Raw genomic sequence first — 20,700 nt, forward strand, 5'->3', positions numbered from 1 at the left:
GGTTTTTGTTCCAAATTCAATTTTATAATTATATATTTTAAAATGGATTAATTGTTATATGGTCATATGTTAGCAATTTGCACAATATTTGAGGATAATTTAATAGAAGTAAGTGATATTTTGAACTAGTAAGATTTTCTAGTATACTAAATATAATAATCTATCACTCTTGCTTCTTTTTTGCCCCTTGTGTTGTGCATCTTGTTCTTCTGCCACATGTTCCATTCTTCTTAAATGCAAAAGAACGTCTCATTTCTGGAAAATAGTCCTATTTTGTTTCCTGAGAAGATTTAGTAGTTGTAGTTGTTGATTCTTTCTCACCAGTTATTATTGTAATGTGTATAGAGTGAGGCAAAAGAAAGTGTGAAATTAATGGAGGGGGTCCCAAGCCTTTTGGATATGGGGAAGGAGAAAGTGATTTCAAATGGTACATTGCTATCTTCATCCACAAAAGGGTTTAGAGACAAAAGCATCATCATCACCAACACCAACATTATACCTTCCTGGTTATTCACCAGCATTTCTGGTATGTATTAAACTCATTGTACCATTCCAAAATTAATATGCATTCAGATCAAGTAATGTTTTCATCTCTCTTCTGAGTAAATATCTCATTTCTGTGGGGCTTTTTCTCTAACATCATAAAATGGTAATGATTTTTGCCCCCCTTTTTTCTCTCCAATATGTAAAAAGATTTTCAAAATACATCAAATTATATATTGCATGCCCTACAAAAAAGTAAAAAAAAAAAAAAGATAAAATAAAATACATAAATTTTATAAAAAAAAAAAAGAAATATTTTTGAATTTTTAATAATTTTCTTTAAAATATTTGTCGGTAGAATTCACTACATTAAGCAAAAGTTTAGATAAATGTAAAGAAGGTATAGACTATAGTATATAGTAAAAGAGTAGCGAATAAAGAAAGTAGTAATGTATTGGTAAGCAATAAATGGAAGAAGGAAGGAAGAAAGGAAGAAATTAAAGAAAGAAAGAAAGAAAGGATAGTGAGAAAAAAGGTCTGAAAGTGAAATCTGAATTGAATGTGTTCACATGCAAAGTGGTGAGATTGTTGAAAGAAGTAGTAGTAGTAGTTAATGTTTGAACGGCAAATGAAATGGAATGGATGATGGAGAAGGAGAAGGAGAAGGAGAACATGAACAACTGAACAAGTTAAAAAAGAAGAATCAAATTGATTCGAGATATGTCCCTCTCAACTGTCAAACGTCCAATTATTTACCCTCCTATATTTTGTTTGTTTTCACCCAACACGCGCTTCTTTTACACGCTTCCTTACTATTACTGGAAACTAGAAACTCACATTCATAATTTCTGTCACTTAGGAACTAATTTTGAAATCATTAACTAAATTACTAAAATATTCTCATTTAGTGGTTTATAAGTTTATTGATAGTTTAAAGCTCATTATTTATTTTATTTAACTAAAATTTCTCATTGATAATTATCAAAGTTTTTTAACTAAATTTCACTCTTTCTTTTTTAAAAGTTATCTGTATATCAAGTGAATGTACTTTTTAATGTACACGTAATATTGTGTTTAAGTGTATAACTATATCTCTCATTATATTCATCATATGCTTNCCGCAGGTAGGTGTAGTCTAACTTTAGCGTTTTCAAATTTGCATTTTTAGATTTTGAAGGAAATCTCCAAAAACACAAATTGGCTATGGACCGTTGTCTCTATTGCATAACCCTTTTGTTTTTTTGCTTGGCTTATCCTTCCATTCTTTCTTTCTAATTGATCTTCATGGAACACTATTTTCAAAATTTGAAACCGCATATGAATATGATATGTTTGACAAAACGACCCATATTATCTTCTCGTACACCACAGTCCACAGTAGTAGACACAGTGACAGCTCACTTTTTCAGTAATGCCTTGTTGCAGTCTATATTTGATTTTCTTGTCATCTCAAATGTCCACCTTTTCGTTTTACCCTCATATTCCCTTCCATATTTTGTTACGGTATATTTTACTTTTTAACCTAAATTAATTTAAGTAAAAACTTATGTACAGTGAAATTAATAGTTAAAAATGAGATGATAATTTAATTAAATTTATTAAATTATCTAATAATTTTTTAATTATTAGTTTTATGTAAAGATAACTGTNTATAGAAATGTAAAAATAATTTTATATTTGAATATCTCATGCAAAAAGATCTTTTTATTTATTAATTATGTTTGAGTATAATCATTATTTTTTTGTTTATTTATTATGTGAAAAATATTTTTTTAAAAGAAAAAAGATCTTTTAAAAAAAGATGTAAGTGCTTGTTTGGACTTCATTAAGTTGATAAAAAAAAAATTTTCAATGAAAAGATTTTTTTTATTTTTCAGCGTATTTGGTAAATTTCTATTAGTAAAAGTAATGTAGCTTCTCAAAAAAGATGTTTTTTTTTTTAATTTTTCTTGTGTTTTTATTTTTACTACTAAAAATTTACCAAACACGCTAAAAATAAAAAAGAAAATATTTTTTTTATCAACTTAATAGTGCCCAAAAAAACACAATGTCTTTTATTCTTGAGATAATTTAATGTATTTAGATACAAATTATATATTAATATATTAAATTATTAGTAAATTAAAAAATAAGAAATCATTATTACGAGTAAACAGAAGTAAGAAGAAATCTATAAATTAGAAATTAATCATTTGATTGTTCAAGTTTAACCACATAAATAATACATCAAACAATTAAAAGATAAATTTCTTTTTAATCATTTGGAAAACTGAAACTATAAGGATGTAGTTAGTAAATGCAATGGATATTCTTAAAAAACAAAATGATGGCAGACATTTTTTTGTATACGTACAAAAATGATTTTTCTAATGGTAAAATAACTAATTGTAAATTATGAAGGATGAATTTATTATATTTTAAATTTCAGAAAGTTTTTGTTATATGATTTGAGAATTTTGAATGTAATGAAAATATAAAGGACAAAATTGTCCGACAAAGAAATAATTTACTTATAACAGAAAAAAAAATTGAAAAGTGAGAGAAATAGACCTTTTTTTTTTCTGGCTAAACCTAAACAGTGGCACATGCACAGTTGTAGTACAAATGAACAATGATGTTGACTTTTGCACCTAAAACTAGAGGCAGAGATATGCAGAGGTACAAGAGTACCATACCCTACATATATATGCATAATAAAAGAGAAAACTTTCTTCTATATATGACCATAAAGAAGCCACATTTCAATTCAATTCAATTTCAAATTATAGTCCTACACTATTGGACTTTTTACTACTTTGCATTATATTTAATGTCCTTGTTGGGTAATCTGTCACTATCTTAGACCTCAATTACTCATCAACCCCATTTGAGATCTCATCTACCCCTATATTATCCTCCACCCCTTTTATTTTTTCTTGGTGAACCCCATTGATTATTAGACCCTTGTTAGAAATTTGTGACCTTTACTTATATATTTGAAGCCATGGAACTTAGTAAATCAGGTAACAAGAGTGTGCATTACATATCACTGACATTAACATTATTATTATATTATGATCTTGTGTTAGTTAATGTTTGAATTTGAAACCTTTTGGTGATGGCAGAGTTAGAGGAGAGGATGAAAGTGCTGACAATGGGGACAGCAGAAAATGAAGACGAAGAAGTGGGTGACACATTTGCAGAGAGAGCTGAGTCTTATTACCAAAAGAGGCCTCAGTTACTTGCCCTTTTGCAAGATTTATACAATGGCTACGTCACTTTATCTGATAGGTACATTCAAACACTTGCAAAGCAGAAACAACAGCAAAACTTGAATCACCATAGCAGGCACTCTTCACAGGTTTCAACACTTGATGGAGGAGGGTTTTCTGACCAAGAAGAAAGTAGCATTGGGGTAACAAGCAATGTTGATTATTCGGATACCGAAAGCGCAATCTCGTACCAACCACAATCCAATGTGGTGAAGTTGAAGCATGGGAATTCAAGCATGAGTCCAATTCTTGATCTTGATGTCATTGTTGCTGAGCTTGTGATGAAGAATGTGGAGTGTGATGTGATGGTTCATGAGGTTGGTGCAATGGAGAGGAAGTACTGCGAATCGTCGCGGAAGAACGAGCTTCAGAAGAGTCTACTTGAGGTTTTGGAGTCTGAGAGGCTTGTTTTGTTGAATGAGAATGCTAGTTTGAGTTATAGGGTGAACACATTGGTGGAGGAGAACAAGGAACTTGTGTCCGAATCGGCTTTCGTGAAGCGCAAGGCAGGGGAATTGGCGAAATGTGTGCTCAAGATGAGGGAGGATCATAGGGTGTTTATGCTGCATAGGAAGATTGAGGATCTTCAGGCTCAGATTCATGGATTGGAGAAGAGGAACAAGGAGTATTATGAGAGGCTTCTCAAGAGAGATAACAATGGTGTTGGTGATGATGGAGTATGCAAAGGGAATAATAACAATAATAAGAACAACGATGTTGGTGGCAATGGAATATCTTTGGAGGTTCGTGTTCTCAGAAGGTTCAAGTGGAAAGATGTTGGAAGTGTTTCTTCTTCTTCTTCTTCTTCTACTGGTTCTGTTTCTGGAAGGAGCTTTGATGATCTCAAGAAGAATAAGAATAAGAAAGGAACTAGTTTGTGGAAGAAGCTCAAGAACATGGACTTGATTCTCTGTGGGATGAATCCAACATGTGCTTGATCACTTGCCATTGGTTTGCGTTTTCATTTTCAGTTTTTCTGGTTTCAAAATTCTATGGAGGAAAAAGAGAAAAAAATATTTCACTTGTTTTTTCTTTTTTTTTTTCTTCGTTGAATCTTGAAAATAGAAAATATTAAAAATGAAAATAGAAAATGAAAACGCAAATTTAGCGCAATTAAACTACCAAATTAACCCTCCGAATTAACCCTCCCAAGATTATTGGCCTAATATAGTTTCTTAGAATTTAGAAACTATAATCTTGGAGACTGGTTTGATAGTTTACTTAGAATCAAAATATGTATACTTTTTAGTTCTTTTACTAAATGTACTTACTTATTAGTGTTAACAAGCCTTGGTGTATATTCCAATGTGAGGTCTATGAGTACCTCTTAGCTAAAGTTAATCCTTAATGATTAAACTAATTGTAGATTAGGGAACATTATATTAGAGGCAATGCTTTTTTGCCTCTACTATTTATTAGCTTATCTAATTGTGCTATTGCTGTTTATTTTGCTCAAGACTCTTACAAATGCAGAAGATCCATGATTGTTGAATGATGTAACGCGTATATAACATTTTAACATTTTATTTTATCTAAAATTCTTGGTTCTCAGCCGTGTTTTGCTTATGTTGTTACTTGTTCATATTAGGTTTCTTTCTTTCAGATCTTCCAATGAAATTTTAAAATTGTCATGATAGGATTAGCTCAGCTCGAACAGAAATATATGGGGTGGCTTGAGTTATTAAATGAATGATGTTTGTATTTATTATCGTTTAAATTCAGTTATTGATATTTGGTATTAGTTGATACTTTTTTATTGTTTGATAGTTTAACTGATACTGTTAATTATGTTACATGTTCGAAATTTTCACTATCAAAATAAGTGGGGGCCATTGTTTTTTTTTTATGGTTAGCAAGAAAAAAAATTATCCAAATCAGTTTCTGACATTTTTAAAATTGGATATTTTAGTCCTTTAATTTTAAAATACATAAAATAATTTTTAAGGTTTATTTTTGTTAGACAATACAGATACATGGATGAGTTAATATTTCAGGTCATCAGTTATGGTTGAAAAACAAACCTTGGAGACTCATTTATATATTATAAAACTTGAGAGATTAAAGAGATTCGGGTACCCAAAAACAAAAAATGGCTCAACACAAACCAAATTGAATGTCTAAATTTTTTATTTAACATTTTTTCTTTAAATTTGAAACAATAATCTTTACCAAAAAAGAATTCTGAAAACCACAATAAGCATCACATCCACACCCATGACATTGTGTTAGCAAACGAGATTAAAAAGTGAACAAATGACCTAGCCATATGTTATTAACATCACATCCTTTAATTTGCATTATTAGTTGTTTTTTGCTGTTATTATTATATACTAACATGTATGGGGAGCCTTATTCTTCTGCCATTCGAATGTGAGACAAAGTAGTATTGGAGGAATGTCTCGCTTATTTATTAAACACATAAATTCAGGGTATAAAAATTGCAAATAAATAAAATAAGAGCACGATTTGTGAAGACTCGTTTGATTCCGGAAATTGTCTAATGAAAAAGAATTCTGTTAGTGATGTGCTATAGAGAAGAGCAGAGTTTAATATCTAAGAAATGCAGAATTTGGTTAACTCTCAAGTACATGATGCATTTTATACGGAGAGCGCTATATTATAATAATTAGCACTATGAAAACGATATGGTGCTTTTCTAATTTAAATTTGATAGATAAAGTAATTTTTAATTTAAATTAAAGAAAAGCCACACATGACATGGTGCTTTTTTCAAGTGAATACTCAACTTAGTCTCTGATAAAGTTTTAAATTAGATACTTTAGTCTCTAACAAATTTTTATTCCCAAAAAACATTTAAAATTACTCTGATAAGACAAATTAATCTCTCAATCACTTTGAATCATTTTTTCAATATACATAATGAATAAAAAAGCCCCTAATAAATTTTATTATAAAACAATTAGGTTCTCAAAAAATACACTCTAAAACAAAGTAATAATTCAAAATGATTCAAAAATCAATCTGTCCAACAGAAATAATTCTTGAAGACTTTTAGAGGATAAAAACAAACTTAAAGACTTTGAGAGGATAAAAATTCGTTGGAACCAAAATATCCTATTTAAAATTCCTTAGATATCAGTTTGGGTATTTATTTATTTATTTTTGGACACAATTTGATCAGCAACAAATTCAAGTCGATCTAAAATCCTCCTATAAGTAGAAGGTGCCAAGTAGAGAAAATTACTTTTGTATTCAACTAAATTCAACAAGAACTTAAATGCAATGATTTATGAAATCACTAAGCCTCTATAGTGCTAATTTAATTTGTTCTTACTCCTGAACATGACCATCAATATGTTAGGTAATAAGCTAAAACATATAAACACCTGTTTATAAGTAATGCTCATCACTTGCTATAAATAATAAACTGCTGCCCTCACATGACATTTGGCTGCGGCGCGTGGAATACACTTTAGGTCACTACTGCTGTTGTCCATAACGGCATTTGACTTCCTGTCCCTCTATAAGCCTCTCGACGGCATCTGAAGGAAGGCCAATCATCTCCAAGGTCTTCTCCCATACTTCGTATTGCGTTTGAACTTCATGCGACTCTTCTGATGGATTTGCCGGACGGCAATCTTGAGAAATAAAAGCACAAACGGGCCACTCATCTGATCTCAGCATTTCACAATACTCTGAAACTGAAGGATCTGTGGCAGCAAAAAGTGCACTCCGGGAACCTGCATTTGCAACAAATAATTGGTTCTACGAAAATATTCCATCAACCGCTTGGCTAGTTTGATTGTAAACAGTGGATCACATTTCAGTAATACAAGACAAAGATGGATGTATTTTAATTTTAAGGTCAAAGAATGTTAGTCTAAATAGGTAACGAAACAGAATGGAAGCTCCTTTTAATGCAGCCACATCTCATCTCAAATCTGAAACATATGGGAAGTGGCGACAATAGTGTCTGAAAAACTCAATACTGTTGATTACTTCTTGCATGAACACATGGATGAACTCACCTTCTTGAGCATTAAAGATAAAGTAAGGTATCAAACGATAAGCAGCTTGAACAATTTTTGGAAGATCCCTTGCCTGCATGCATCACACAAAGTTGGAATAAAGCAATTTAACAAAAGAGACAATGACTACAGATACCCCCCACCATAGCAAAAGGAAAATTAATAGGTCTCAAGATCTAAAGCCGGCTATTTTAATAAGAAATCACAATTACTCCATAATATCAGCCATGAAGTTTAGTGTGTACCAAACTTGCCCCATCTATCACAGGAGATAACTCTATTTGCAAAAATAACAACTAAAGAGTTTTCTTTACCAGAAGTAAATTTCACCCGAATAGAGAATTATTCATCAGAATATAAAAACATAGGTAAGAATAGTTAAGCAGTAAAGTCGTATATGTATCCTACTCTGAAACAGATATAAATTCTTCAGAAGACTTACAACATTGGTCTGGACAATTCCAGGTGATACACACACTACACCAATGCCAGCTTCAGCAGGGATTCGTTTATGAAGAACACTACTAAACATTACCTGCAAGAGAGTCAAGAACTCCTGTTTCAACTTTTACTCATTATCTTTTAGAAAACAGTAAAAAAGGGAAAAGGGAAAAGTATAATTAAGTACAATCGATGATTACACTGTAATGGTGGCTCTAATATTCAAGGATTCACTATTGAAACCAAACATGGATGAGATGCAATTATACAAAAGCTACCTAATAAACCAAAATGCTAAAACCGTTTAGTGCATGAAAGAAAACCATTTGAGAATCACATCAACAAAGTACAGGGTAGTGCACAAATAAATGTATCCAAAGGTCTCTTTCCTTAATACTCATTAATACTGTAACAACCGATGAACCAATTTGAATACAGATGCAGCACGCAGAAACATCCTCACCTAGATTAAGGGCATACAGATGTAGATCTAGTTTTTCAAAACTTCAAAAGGGAAGGGAAGTCTACCTCTGCAAGCTTGCTGCTTGTGTACCCAATAAAACTAGAATATTTCCTTTTACCAGACGTAACATTCATGTCTTCAGGGTCAACAAAGCCAACGTAATGCATCTACAGAAAATAAGGAAAGGAATGGAAAGACAAATCTGTCTAAGATTTATGAGTAGAAAGGATGTTTAAAGAGAAGACAATAGTCTGTCACAAAATAAGATTGTCAACATCCTAGGAATAACAAAATTCACTATTGACTAAACTCTGATAAGATCCAAGCACAAGACAAAAGCTTAATCTATCAAATAGAATTTAGGAAAAGTTTTTTCTTTTGTCTGTTCCTCAATGTAAACAGTAGAAAAATAAACATATTTTCATTAAAAATAGATGGGAAACTTTGCTATCTCAACTGTCAAGTTGCATCCTATATACATATTTGCATTCAGATGGCAAGAGACTTACAACAGAATTCACATTCACAATCCTACTAGGAGAACCCCGCATAAGTGATGGCAAAAGAAGTACTGAGAGCAAAGCAGGAGCAAGATGATTCACTTGCAAGTGTTCTTCGTAACCATCTTTCGAAAACTTTTGTGGCTCTGAATAAGGATAAAAAAGCAGCTTGTTAGGTATTTTTTCTTTAATTAGAATCTCTGAAACCTCTATTGTTGTTGTTGTGGAATCATTGAAGGCATTTATCAATACCTTAAGCATGGTAAGTTTGTCACAGCAAAGATGATAAAAAGCCTGCTTAGATAAGATTTTGGTTCTTAAAAAATTCCAAATTTTTGCCTTAGGACCTATAAACTTTTCTTTTTGAGTTCATGACCAAAGTTTCTAAATATCTTTGGTTTTTAAGTCCCTACCATTGTTTTGTTGGCTTCTGGTTGCACCAGAGAATATATTTCTTTTACTTCCCTAAACAATTGTAATAATTTAGTTTAACAAATAATAGTTTGGACTTCCTAAAATCAATTTATCGCAATTTTCCAGGGAACCAAAACCAAATATTCTATACTACGTTGGCACCTTTATCAAAATGAAATATTTATAGCAACTGAAAACAAATGTTTTTGAAATGTTGGACTAAAAAGAATGTATAGAGACGAAAACAAACTTTACACATTTATAAGGACCAAAACCTTATTTCAGCCTCAAAACTAAATATACTTATAACATGTGACACCAAATTACAGTCACGTTTACAATTCACAAATCACAAAGTAGAGAACCTAGAAAGTTCTGTCTCTGTTTATGAATGATGCGCAAAAGATAATAAATGCCAAAATTCAGCATATTATTACAACAGAAATACCAACCTCCAATGGAAAAGATTCCAGCATTGTTAATGAGAGCATTCACGGGAACTGAGCGAGCATTCCAAGCTTCAGCAAACCTTGCAACAGAATCCAATGAGAGAAGATCAACTTGCATCACCTAGTTAAGCCAAAACCAAATGTCAATGATCAGAAGTAAATGTGTTACTTTGTTTTTTACATTCAAAACAGATTTTCAAACATAATCCCACTCTTGAACATTTCTTAAATAGCTTTGCTGAAATCAAAATACCCTATCAAAGTTCGAAACACAGTGACCAACAAGAAATAATTCCACATATCATATATTCATGTAAAAAAAATCAAAGCATGCTCAATATCCCAGATTGTGAATTTGACTTTCCGCACACCACAATGACAAATACATATATTGAATTACCTCAACATTGAGAGCAATACAAAACCCTTCAGAGTCAATCTGCCACTTCTGTATCAACTCTTGAGCTGCCTTTGTGTTCCTAACAGCCATAACAACATGAGCCCCTGCTTGTGCCAATTGCCTGCATGATGAGCAAGAATAAACACAAAACATTTTTTCTAAAGAAAAAAAAAGTTGGCATGCCGCCTTTCAGAGCTTAAATAGCAGAAAAATGATTGTGCACATAAGGGATAAAAAAAATTATAAAAGAAACCAAAAAGTGTTAAATGACTGATAGAAATAGAAAAAGTAGAAAGTGGGTGTTAAGGGTCTCCCATTTTTTCTACGTTTAAATATCATAGATCTATGCCAATTCTCAAAATTGCTCCTTTCTCCACATTCTTTCAACAGCAACACCAACTCCACTCTTAGTTCCACAATTTTACCTTTTCTATTTTACCATGTTATGTGAAATCTTAAATACAACCATTGCAGGTTAACCAAGTAGGAAGGAGGGAAACACGCACATAGTTAATGTATGTAATGGTTAATGTAATGTAAAGCAGAAAAGTCAAGAGAAACAAAAAACACAACCAAAAAAAAAAAAAATGTAATATGTTTGATAATTACTTGGCAAGTGGGTCATATAGCTACTACATATATTTAATTTCTATTGAACTAGTTCATATCAATTAATGGCTACCAGCACAGTACTTCATTCAATGAAATGAATAATGACAACCACTAGTACTTGTTCATATTTTTTGCTTCCAAAACTGCCAATAATTCTTGCTCAAAAACAACACATCCATTTCCGAAAATTACAACTTTAGTCATAATGACACAACAAAATTGGAGAGTTTTAAAAGAGAGGAGGAAGGGCAACCTTGCGATTTCACAGCCAATGCCGCTGGTGGATCCGGTGACAATGCAGGTGAGGTCGTTGATGGGAGGAAGTGGCATAGGGTTGTGCAAGTGGGAAGCCATGATCCGCTGAAATAGCATCTCCTGAACCACCACCATCCAGCCTCTGATCCATTCTATCCACCCCAAACCCTGTTTCTTCTTCTTCACCGACGATGACGACGACGGCGGCGCTGCTTCATCCTCCGTTCCCATGTTTCTCAGAGATCTCTCTGAGAGAGAGAGAGAGAGAGAGGGTGTGTGTACGGAAATGATTAGTATGGTGTAAAATGGAGTGGAGGGAGAATCAATGGAACTGTAACAGTTAGTCAGACAGACAGCGCTCAGAGAAAGAGAGAGACACTGAGTTCCGCCACTCGTTAGGAATTGGGCTTGGGTCTATTTACGGCCGAATCATATTTCGTGTGACTTACAAAACTATAATTTTGTGTAACATGTATCAGACCCTTAGGCTATGTTTGGTTGAAGGTAAAAAGTAGGGTGAAGAATGAAGATTTTTATTGACGAGAAGAATGAGTAAATAACTAAATACACACATGAAACTCACCTTGTCAAATTTCACCTCATTTTTGTTCCTCAACCAAACAAATCCTTAAGCTTAAATGCACCTCCGACAAATGGTAGATTTACCTGTTTGGTTAAGAGCTGCACCACTAAAAATTTAAACCTTGATAAAATTAACTATAAAAAAATAAAAATAATATTGTAAAGATAAATTACTAAGAATGCATTTGAAATATTTTGGCGTTCAATAAGAATGTTTCTGAATTTTATTATTGTTATATCGAAAAATAATATTTTTGATAAAGATGTTATTGAATTTTTTGGCAAGTCAATGTTCGATAAATTTAGACTTCGATCATTATCAAGTGTTAAAATAATATTTCGATCAACCTCCAAATACATATTACAATTAACTTTGAATTGGAGCCAATTAGGTACTCCGTTAGATACTCTCTATTAGTCGATTGACTCAAGTGTGAAAATCGAAGAGGCAAGAGGCAGACTCAACGGAGGTCAACCATGTCGAATGTTAGAGAATCATTAGAATCAATTTAGATTAATTAGTATCATTTATATTTATATAGCATATATGTATATTAATTATAGGATTCTATGTTTTTATGACTTTGATTCTTCTAGCTGCTATATATATCCCTTGTACATTGTACTTTTCATACAACTCAATAATACACAAATCATTTCTCCAGTTTAGTCTCTTATTTCTAAGATGATATCAAGAACATAGGTTTTTTCCCCATGAAAATTAGTTCATAGCCCTGTTGTTTTTTCTTTTCCGGCAGTGTTCTTTGGCCTCATTTTTCGTTCACTTTTCAACGCTTTGGTTCGTCACCCTCGTAACCACCGTGTTCGTCTTGTCGTCGTGATTCCAACGCCACCAAAATTGCCGCCATCCGCCGCTGGATGCGCCTTCACGCGCCGCCACAAGACGCTACCGCCACCAGGTTCATCTTCTTTCTAGATTCATCTTCAGCTGTCAGATTGTGCCTTCGATCAAACGGTCGAAAGCCATCCACGTGTCGCCTTGCAGCTGTTCCGTGCCGACCCGACCACCCGCGCCTGGACCCGATCCGGTCCGATTGGCTGACCTGCGTGCTTCCTTCCTCCATTCAGACGCTACCACGTGTCGCTGATGTGTTTCCTTCCGATGCTGTCACGTGTCCCTCTTGGCTGACGTGGCTGCTGACATGGCAGACAATGGCACCCTTCCTAAGATTTTTTGGTGAGCTCTTTCTGATTCTGTACTCTGATTTCTCATTTTTTGCTCCGAAATTGCAATTTTCTCTCCTCTCTTTGATCTTTGTGTCTCATATTATGGAAAAGTCAGATGTTTTTGCTGCCACTGACAGAAAGGGTAAATTCTGTCAACACTGTAACAGCTCCGAGCACCTCTTCTCCGACTGTTCTTCTGTTGAATGTCGCACATGCCACCAAAAAGGTCACATTAGTTACCATTGTTCACAACTGTTCTGCCATTATTGCAAGCTCTCGGGACATTGATTACTACATGTCCTATTCGTCCACCACGTCCTAATCAACTCAAGTATCATTCTCGTCTCAACTTCCCTGAGATTATGCCTACTTCTGCTGTTGCTGCTACTACTGAATTGACCACCTCTGCTCCTCTCAACTCGTCTCCTGTCTCTCTCACTGATATTGCGTCTCTTCTTCAGCATCTTCTCTCCCTTTCTGGTAATACCCCTGCTATTTTTTTGACTCCTCCAGGTAATTCTAACTGGTATTTTGACTCGGGTTGCTTTAATCACAAGTCTTCATTGCGTAATCTTTTCTTGTCTCTGTCTACCACTACAAATGCACCTTCTGTCAATACTACTAATGGTTCCCTCTTGGACGCAACACACAAGGGTTCTATCTCCCAGTCAACTCTTAATCTCCCTGATATTTATTATATTCGCAAATTGAACTTTAATCTTATTTCTGTTGGTCAACTTGTTGATTTGGATTTTGATGTCACATTTTCTAATTCTGGTTGTCATGTACAGGATCGTCGGACGAGACAAATCATCAGGACTGGACGTAAGGTCGGAAGGTTATTTGAACTCGAGAATCTTCATATTCCTCCTGTACCAAATATCTGTGCTGCTTCTTCTCAATCTACCCTTCACTTATGGCATCAACATCTTACTCACAGCTCCTTAAGAAAATTGCGTCCTCTTGTGTCTCAGAGTATTTTGGGTCAGGTTCCTAATGAGTCTTTTTATTACATTTCTTGTCAAACTGTCAAACAACTTGCTTTATCTTTTCATAATAATTCCTCTCTTGCTTGCTCTCCTTTTGATCTTATCCATTCTGATGTTTGGGTCCCCACTCCCACCGCTTCTATGGGAGGAGCTTGATACTTTGTCATTTTCATTGATGATTATTCACACTTTACTTGGGTTTATTTGATGACTAATCACCATGGGTTACCTCAGATTTATATTAACTTTGCCACTATGATGAAAACTCAGTTCTCCAAGGTCATTAAGGTTTTTCAATGCGATAATGCTATGGAATATCGTGATTCCAAACTTTTAACCTTTCTTGAAGAACAGGGTACTTTGTCTGAGCTTTCTTGTCCTGGTACGTCTCAACAAAATGGCCGAGCTGAACGCAAACACCGTCACATTCTTGACTCTGTTCGTGCAATGCTTCTTTCTTCTTTATGTCCTGAGCGTACTTGGAGTGAAGCTGTTATTACTGCTGTTCATTTTATCAATAGACTTCCTTCTTCTGTTCTTGGTAACGTTACTCATTTTGAGCGTCTTTTTCATACCTCTCCAAATTACAGTTCTCTTCGAGTATTCAGTTGTGTCTGTTTCGTTCTTCTTCAACCTCATGAACACAGTAAAGTTGAACCTCGGGCTCGCATGTGTTATTTTCTTGGTTATGACACTGAACATAAGGGTTATCATTGTTGGGATCCTCTCTCTAAACGCATTCGTATATCTCGTCATGTTGATTTCTAGGAGCATCACATGTTTTCTCAATTTTCCTCCTTTGAGTCCATTCCTCCTACTCAGTCACCTTTCTTTACTAAACCCAATGTTGACCTTTTTTCTAGTGATGATTCTACAGGTTCTATCTCGGGTCACTCTCTACAGCCTTCTGCTCTTCCGCCTTCTCCATCTACTGATGATTCCAGACTGGACGATAATCCTACTCCTACCGTTATGCCTCCTCCTTCCACTCGTTCTTCTAGGGTAAGAAATCCACCTCCTCATCTTCTTGATTATCATTGCTTTTCTACTATTCTTCATCAATATGAACCTAAGTCATTCAAAGAAGCCTCCACAAATCCAAATTGGCAACAAGAAATGCAGGAAGAAATACAGGCACTTGAAAAAGCACACACTTGGAATTTGGTTGATCCTCCTCCTAATCAGGAAATTATGGGCAGTAGATGGGTATACAAGATCAAGACCCGCTCTGATGGCTCTATTGACCGTTATAAGGTATGCTTAGTTGCTCAAGGTTGTACGCAAGAGTATGGTATTGACTATGAAGAGACTTTTGCTCCTGTTGCTCATCTCACATCTGTTTGAGCTCTTTTTGCCATTGCTGCAGCGAAAAAATGGTCTCTCAGTAAGATAAACGTGAAGAATACATTTTTTAATGGAGATTTGAAAAGGAAGGTCTATATGAAACCACCTCCAGGTTATCCTTGTCTTTCTAGCAAAGTCTGTCTCCTTCGCAAGGCACTTTATGGTCTTAAGCAAGCTCCTCGTGAATGGTTTGACAAGTTCAGCACCACTATCTGCAATCTCGATTTCACTTGCAGCCCTCATGAGAATGCGTTTTTTATTCGTAAAAGTGAACGTGGAGTTGTTCTTCTACTTTTGTATGTTGATGACATGATCATTACTGGAGATGATGTTGATGGTATATCTGATCTCAAAGCCTTCCTTCACCGTACCTTTGAGATGAAAGATCTTAGTTCTCTTAGCTATTTTCTTGGTCTCAAGGTCATATTTACAGATGATGGCATCTATCTCTCTCAAACTAAGTATGCTTCAGATCTTCTTGCTCGCGCTAGGATTACCAATAGTTGCATTGAGTCTACTCTCCTTGAGCCTAATATTCGATTTACCCCTATGGATGGCATTATTTTGGATAATCCTACTCTCTCTATCGACAGTTAGTTGGAGGTCTAGTCTACTTAACTGTCACCTGACCCGACATCGCCTATCCAATTCATGTTCTTATCCAGTTCTTGTCAGTTCCTCGTACTACTCACTATGCGGCAGTTCTTCACATTCTTCGCTACATCAAAGGCACCCTATTTCATGGCCTTTATTTTTCTACCCATTCATTTTTGTCTCTTTAGGCATACTCCAATGCTGATTGGGCTGGTGATCCCACTGATCGGCATTCTACTACTGGTTACTGTTTGTTTCTTGGCGATGCTCTCATTTCTTGGCATGCTAAGAAGCAAATATTCACTGCTCGATCAAGCATAGAAGCTGAGTACCGTGCTCTCGTTGACACCACTGCTGAGGTTGTCTCGATCCATTGGCTTCTCGAAGATTTGGGTGCTCCTCAGCCATCCCCTACTGATATTTTTTGTGACAACCATAATGCTATTTTGATTGCCCATAATGATGTGTTTCATGAACGCACCAAATATATTGAGATTGATTGTCACTTTGTTCGGCAACATATTCTTATTGATGCTCTTCGTCTCATTGTTGTTGGAACACTGAATCAAACTGCTGACATCTTCACAAAATCTCATCATCCAACTTGTTTCTGGACCCTGTTATCCAAACTCAAGATGGTATCCTTAGCTCCCACTTGAGTTTGAGGTGGATGTTAGAGAATCATTAGAATCAATTTAGATCAATTAGTATCATTTATATTTATATAGCATATCTGTATATTAATTGTAGGATTCTATGTTTTTATGACTTTGATTCTTCTAGCGGTTATATATACCCCTTGTACATTGTACTTTTCACATAACTCAATAATACACAAATCCTTTCTCTAGTTTAGTCTCTTATTTCTAACATCGAAGAAGAGGTCAGCAGGTCTTGAGACATCGAGGTCAAGGCTCGATAAGTAATTTTCGAAGAACATAGATAAGTCTTATCGGAGAAGAGTGATAAGTGAATAAAATTGATGGCAGTTATTCACATTGTACAAAGAGTGGGAACAGATTGATGCACGTGGGAAATAGTGTCGAAGTGGTGGTCAGAAAACTGAATCGAAGGCAAAGTTTCAATCTATAAAGTGCGCGAACAGTTATTTAGCAAAGCTAGCTGCTAGAATGTCGTATCAGTAAATAATTGGACAGATTGGCCTATAAATTGACAAGACGCAGATAAAGAAAGAGTTGAAATCTTTTCAGAGAAAAGACTCACACTCACTCACATCTCTAGGGACTTTCTGAGTTAGTCAAGAGTCTTTTTCTTTGAAGAATTCCTTCCATGTCTTTACTTTTCATTTAAATTCCTTGTAACTTTCTTTCTATGCAATTTATCTTCTTTGCAAAGTCCTTTCCTTTTCTTTAAATTTAGCAACTTTTACCCTTTTCAGTCTTTACCTTTTAATTTGTCCTTTATTTTTCCAAACACTTTTCCTTTTTATAATTTAATTTTCTTTTTATTCAAGTCATTTAAGTTTTATTGTTCATTTTGAATTTCTGCTAAAACTTAGTTCCTTCTTCTTCGTCATTGTCAAAGGTATGGATTTTGATGCAAATAAAACTGGTACTCATAAAGAGGAGTAGGTTTCGCTCCCAGACGATTAGATATCGAACCACCATCGATTTGCTAAAAATTGACAAAACAAATTGGCACGCTCGGTGGGACAGTTTGAAAATTTAATTGTGTCAAAATTTGTTGTTTTCAACTATTACATTATGCATGCAGTGTTGATATTTGGTGCATGCGATTAAGAAGTGGTAGAATTGTTACCATGTCTAAAGATGTAAGAACCGCAAATTAATTAACCGATTAATTAACGTAAAACAATAATAATTTAATTACCCGAAATAGGTTTAAAATTTTAGAATATTAATATGATATTTGGACTCAATAGATTTTTCTGAGTTGGAAAATGTAATTTTCTTCGGAAAATTGCGTAAAAAGGCGTACCGGTAAATTAACCGGCAGTACCGGCTAAAGTCTGTCCCGTACTGTCCGAGAATGATAAAAACAGTAGAAAAACTTAGGAAATAAATTAAAGTTAAAAACCAGGCGCTAATTTTAAAAGTTTAGGGTTTAGGGTTTGGGTCAAGTTGAGAAAGTTCAGAAGTAAGCTTAGGTTTTGTAATCCGATAATAATGCATGACTTGACTGAATAATTAGATTAGTTAATTAATTAGTGCCAGAAAAATTAGAGTGGCGCAGCAGAAGCTTGTGGAATGCAATGGAACATGATAGTTGGGAATAGAGGTAGTAAAATGGTGACTAAATATATCTTAGGTTTGAATACTTGAATAGTTTAGTAGGTTATGATAAGTAAGGATTTCTAAAAAAACTAAGTTTAATTATGGCTGTAAGATTATATTGAATTAGAGCAGGTTTTGGAGATGATTATAGGTGTAATTGAATTGAAATGCTAATGTTGTATTGAGGTTGATTGAAGGGAGCTAAGAGTGAGAAGAATGAGTACGGCGTAGGCTTGAATTCGGTTAAGATATGACGTTATAAATAAGAATAAAAGATGTACAAAAGAGATTTGAGCTGACATGGAGGGATGAAAAGAAGCATAGTAAGAGGTAGATTTAAGTTGAGGGAACATTTAATGATGATGATGGGTAAACCAAATTTTAAGGACAAAATTTCTTATTTGGTAGGGAGAATGTAAGAACCGTGAATTAATTAACGTAAAATAATAATAATTTAACTATCCGGAATAGATTCAAAATTGTAGAATATTAATTAGAAAATATAAATATGATATTTGGACTCAGTAGGCTTTTCTGAGTTGGAAAATATAATTTTCTTCGAAAAATTGCGTAAAAATGCGTACCGGTAAATTAACCGGCAATACCAGCTTAAGTCTGTCCCGTACTGTGCGAGAATGATAAAAATAGTAGAAAAAGTTAGGAAATAAATTAAAGTTAAAAATCAGGCACTAATTTTAAAAGTTTGGCCCGAAATTGGGCCAAACGGACCAAAAATGCTAACGGATTGGACCGGACCCAAGTTGGGCCCAAGCCCAACATATATAAACACACAATTAGACCCAATTCAGTCTCATAATACACTTGCACACAACCCTAATAGCTGCATTGATGAAGAGGGATTTCACTATTCATCCTCTTCTTCAATTGCTTGTAACTTGAGCTACGAAGCTCCAATCGACGTACCGTTTGTGGCCACACGATCACCACGAAGAGCTCTACAAAACTCATCCAAGAAACTAGTAAAAAAATCATGAATTCCCCCTCAGAATTTCCTTTCATAAATTCGAAATTTGGGTTTTGTATTGAGTGAAATTTTATAATTTTGGGTGTTTAGGTACACTCTAGCCTTTAGTTTTTATTGGGTTTGACCCAATCAATATTGGGTAAGGTGAGTTTATTCTCAACCCTTGTGAAATTATGATTATGATGAACCCTAGGTTGATTGGTTATGAATTATGTGTATATAGCTTGAAGTTGTGATTGTTGGCATTTAATTGCAGCTTTGGATTGATTGTTGGTGATTGGAGGCTTGAGTTGGATTCAACTTGGTGATTCAGTGCATATTGGGAATCGGCTAAGGTATGGTTTCGATTTTCTCTATGTAATATATAATATTTCTGGACACTTAGTCTAGTGACCCATAGGATAGATTTGGATTGAATTGGTTGTTGAGATTGTTGAATAAGGATGTATGATGATTTGATGATTTTGATTATTTTAATGAATTGTGTTGTTGATATTGATAAATGATATTGAAGTTTGAGATTGAGATTGAATGAGATTGATTATGATGATTGTTACCGATATAATGATGATTGATTATTGTGTTGGGTGGAAAATTGTTTTAGTGTGATACAATTGATCATTGGAGTTGAGGATTATGTAATGTGAATAGAAACTTGGTAAGATTGGTAAAGAAGGTGGTATGCTCTTGTAATAATTTCAATCCTAATGAGCTACTATCCACCTAGACATTACCTACTAGAGGAGGTCCATGGAAGGATATCTGTTAGTTACAGATTAAGGAGCAACATGTAAAAGAGAAGATGATCACTGGGCTGACCATGGAGGCTGGTGATGGTAGAAGAACTCGATTCTGGGAGGACGTCTTACTATATTGTTGGTGCTCTAAAAGATAGGTTTCCAAGGCTCTTCTCGATTTCAATCCAAAAAGGATCTGTCATTGGAGTCTGTGGGTTATGGAATGGGATAGAGTGGATTTGGAATTTCTAATGGAGACTTGAACTATTCCAATGGGAGTTGAAACTTATGAATCAGTTACATGACACTCTGAAGCTGGTTAAACTAGCGGCTAACAGAGAGGATACGCTTGTGTGGAAGTTTGATAGACAAGGTGTTTTTCCTACTAACTCATTTGTGCAGGTGTTGCACAAGGAAACACTCCCGGAGGACGTAACAAGTTATAGCTTCACCAAGACTATTTGGAAATGCTTAGTTCCTCAAAGAGTGGAGCTGTTTGCTTAGTTTGTCTTGATAGGAAGGGTGAATACGAAAGAAAGATTATGTCGGTTTGGGATAGTTAATCATGAGGATAATATGTGTGCTCTATGAAAAAAGATGTTGAAAATGTTCATCACTTATTTCTTGGATGTGAATTTACTTAGCAGGTTTGGTGCACTTGGTTAGATCATTTTGACAGGAAATGGTCCTTTTCCTGGTACTGTGAAGGAACATTTTTAAAGTTGGACAGACACAAGCGTTAGAAAGGAGGAGCGCGAAAAATGGTTCA

The 20,700-nt window shown here is 34.5% G+C and overlaps 2 protein-coding genes across 4 annotated transcripts in view; one reads left to right on the top strand and one right to left on the bottom strand.

The window, feature by feature from the left end:
• Nucleotides 1-5,180, top strand: part of LOC107622949 (kinase-interacting family protein-like) — a 6,078-nt gene extending 898 nt beyond the window's left edge. The window contains exons 2-3 of one of the 2 annotated variants that reach the window (XM_016325031.2): nucleotides 346-526; nucleotides 3,588-5,180. In XM_016325031.2, the coding sequence (XP_016180517.1) occupies nucleotides 373-526; nucleotides 3,588-4,672 (1,239 nt within the window). In that variant the 5' untranslated portion in view covers nucleotides 346-372 and the 3' untranslated portion in view covers nucleotides 4,673-5,180. Of the gene's footprint in view, nucleotides 1-345; nucleotides 527-3,018; nucleotides 3,486-3,587 lie in introns of those variants that run through there. The other variant, XM_016325032.2, reaches the window with a different exon arrangement.
• On the bottom strand, nucleotides 6,896-11,786 carry LOC107622950 (retinol dehydrogenase 12). 2 transcript variants are annotated; one of them, XM_016325033.2, is made up of 8 exons: nucleotides 11,256-11,780; nucleotides 10,391-10,511; nucleotides 9,994-10,111; nucleotides 9,137-9,273; nucleotides 8,693-8,794; nucleotides 8,166-8,258; nucleotides 7,724-7,796; nucleotides 6,896-7,435 (listed from the first exon to the last, which is right to left on the bottom strand). In XM_016325033.2, the coding sequence occupies exons 1-8, from the start codon at nucleotides 11,486-11,488 to the stop codon at nucleotides 7,176-7,178; spliced, it is 1,137 nt and encodes a 378-aa protein (XP_016180519.1). In that variant the 5' UTR covers nucleotides 11,489-11,780; the 3' UTR covers nucleotides 6,896-7,175. The 2 variants fall into 2 exon arrangements, with proteins under 2 accessions (XP_016180519.1, XP_020968738.1); XM_021113079.1 differs by lacking the exon at nucleotides 8,693-8,794 and having other exon boundaries at nucleotides 11,256-11,786.

Source organism: Arachis ipaensis, chromosome B10, assembly GCF_000816755.2.
Source record: "Arachis ipaensis cultivar K30076 chromosome B10, Araip1.1, whole genome shotgun sequence".
NCBI lineage: Eukaryota > Viridiplantae > Streptophyta > Magnoliopsida > Fabales > Fabaceae > Arachis > Arachis ipaensis.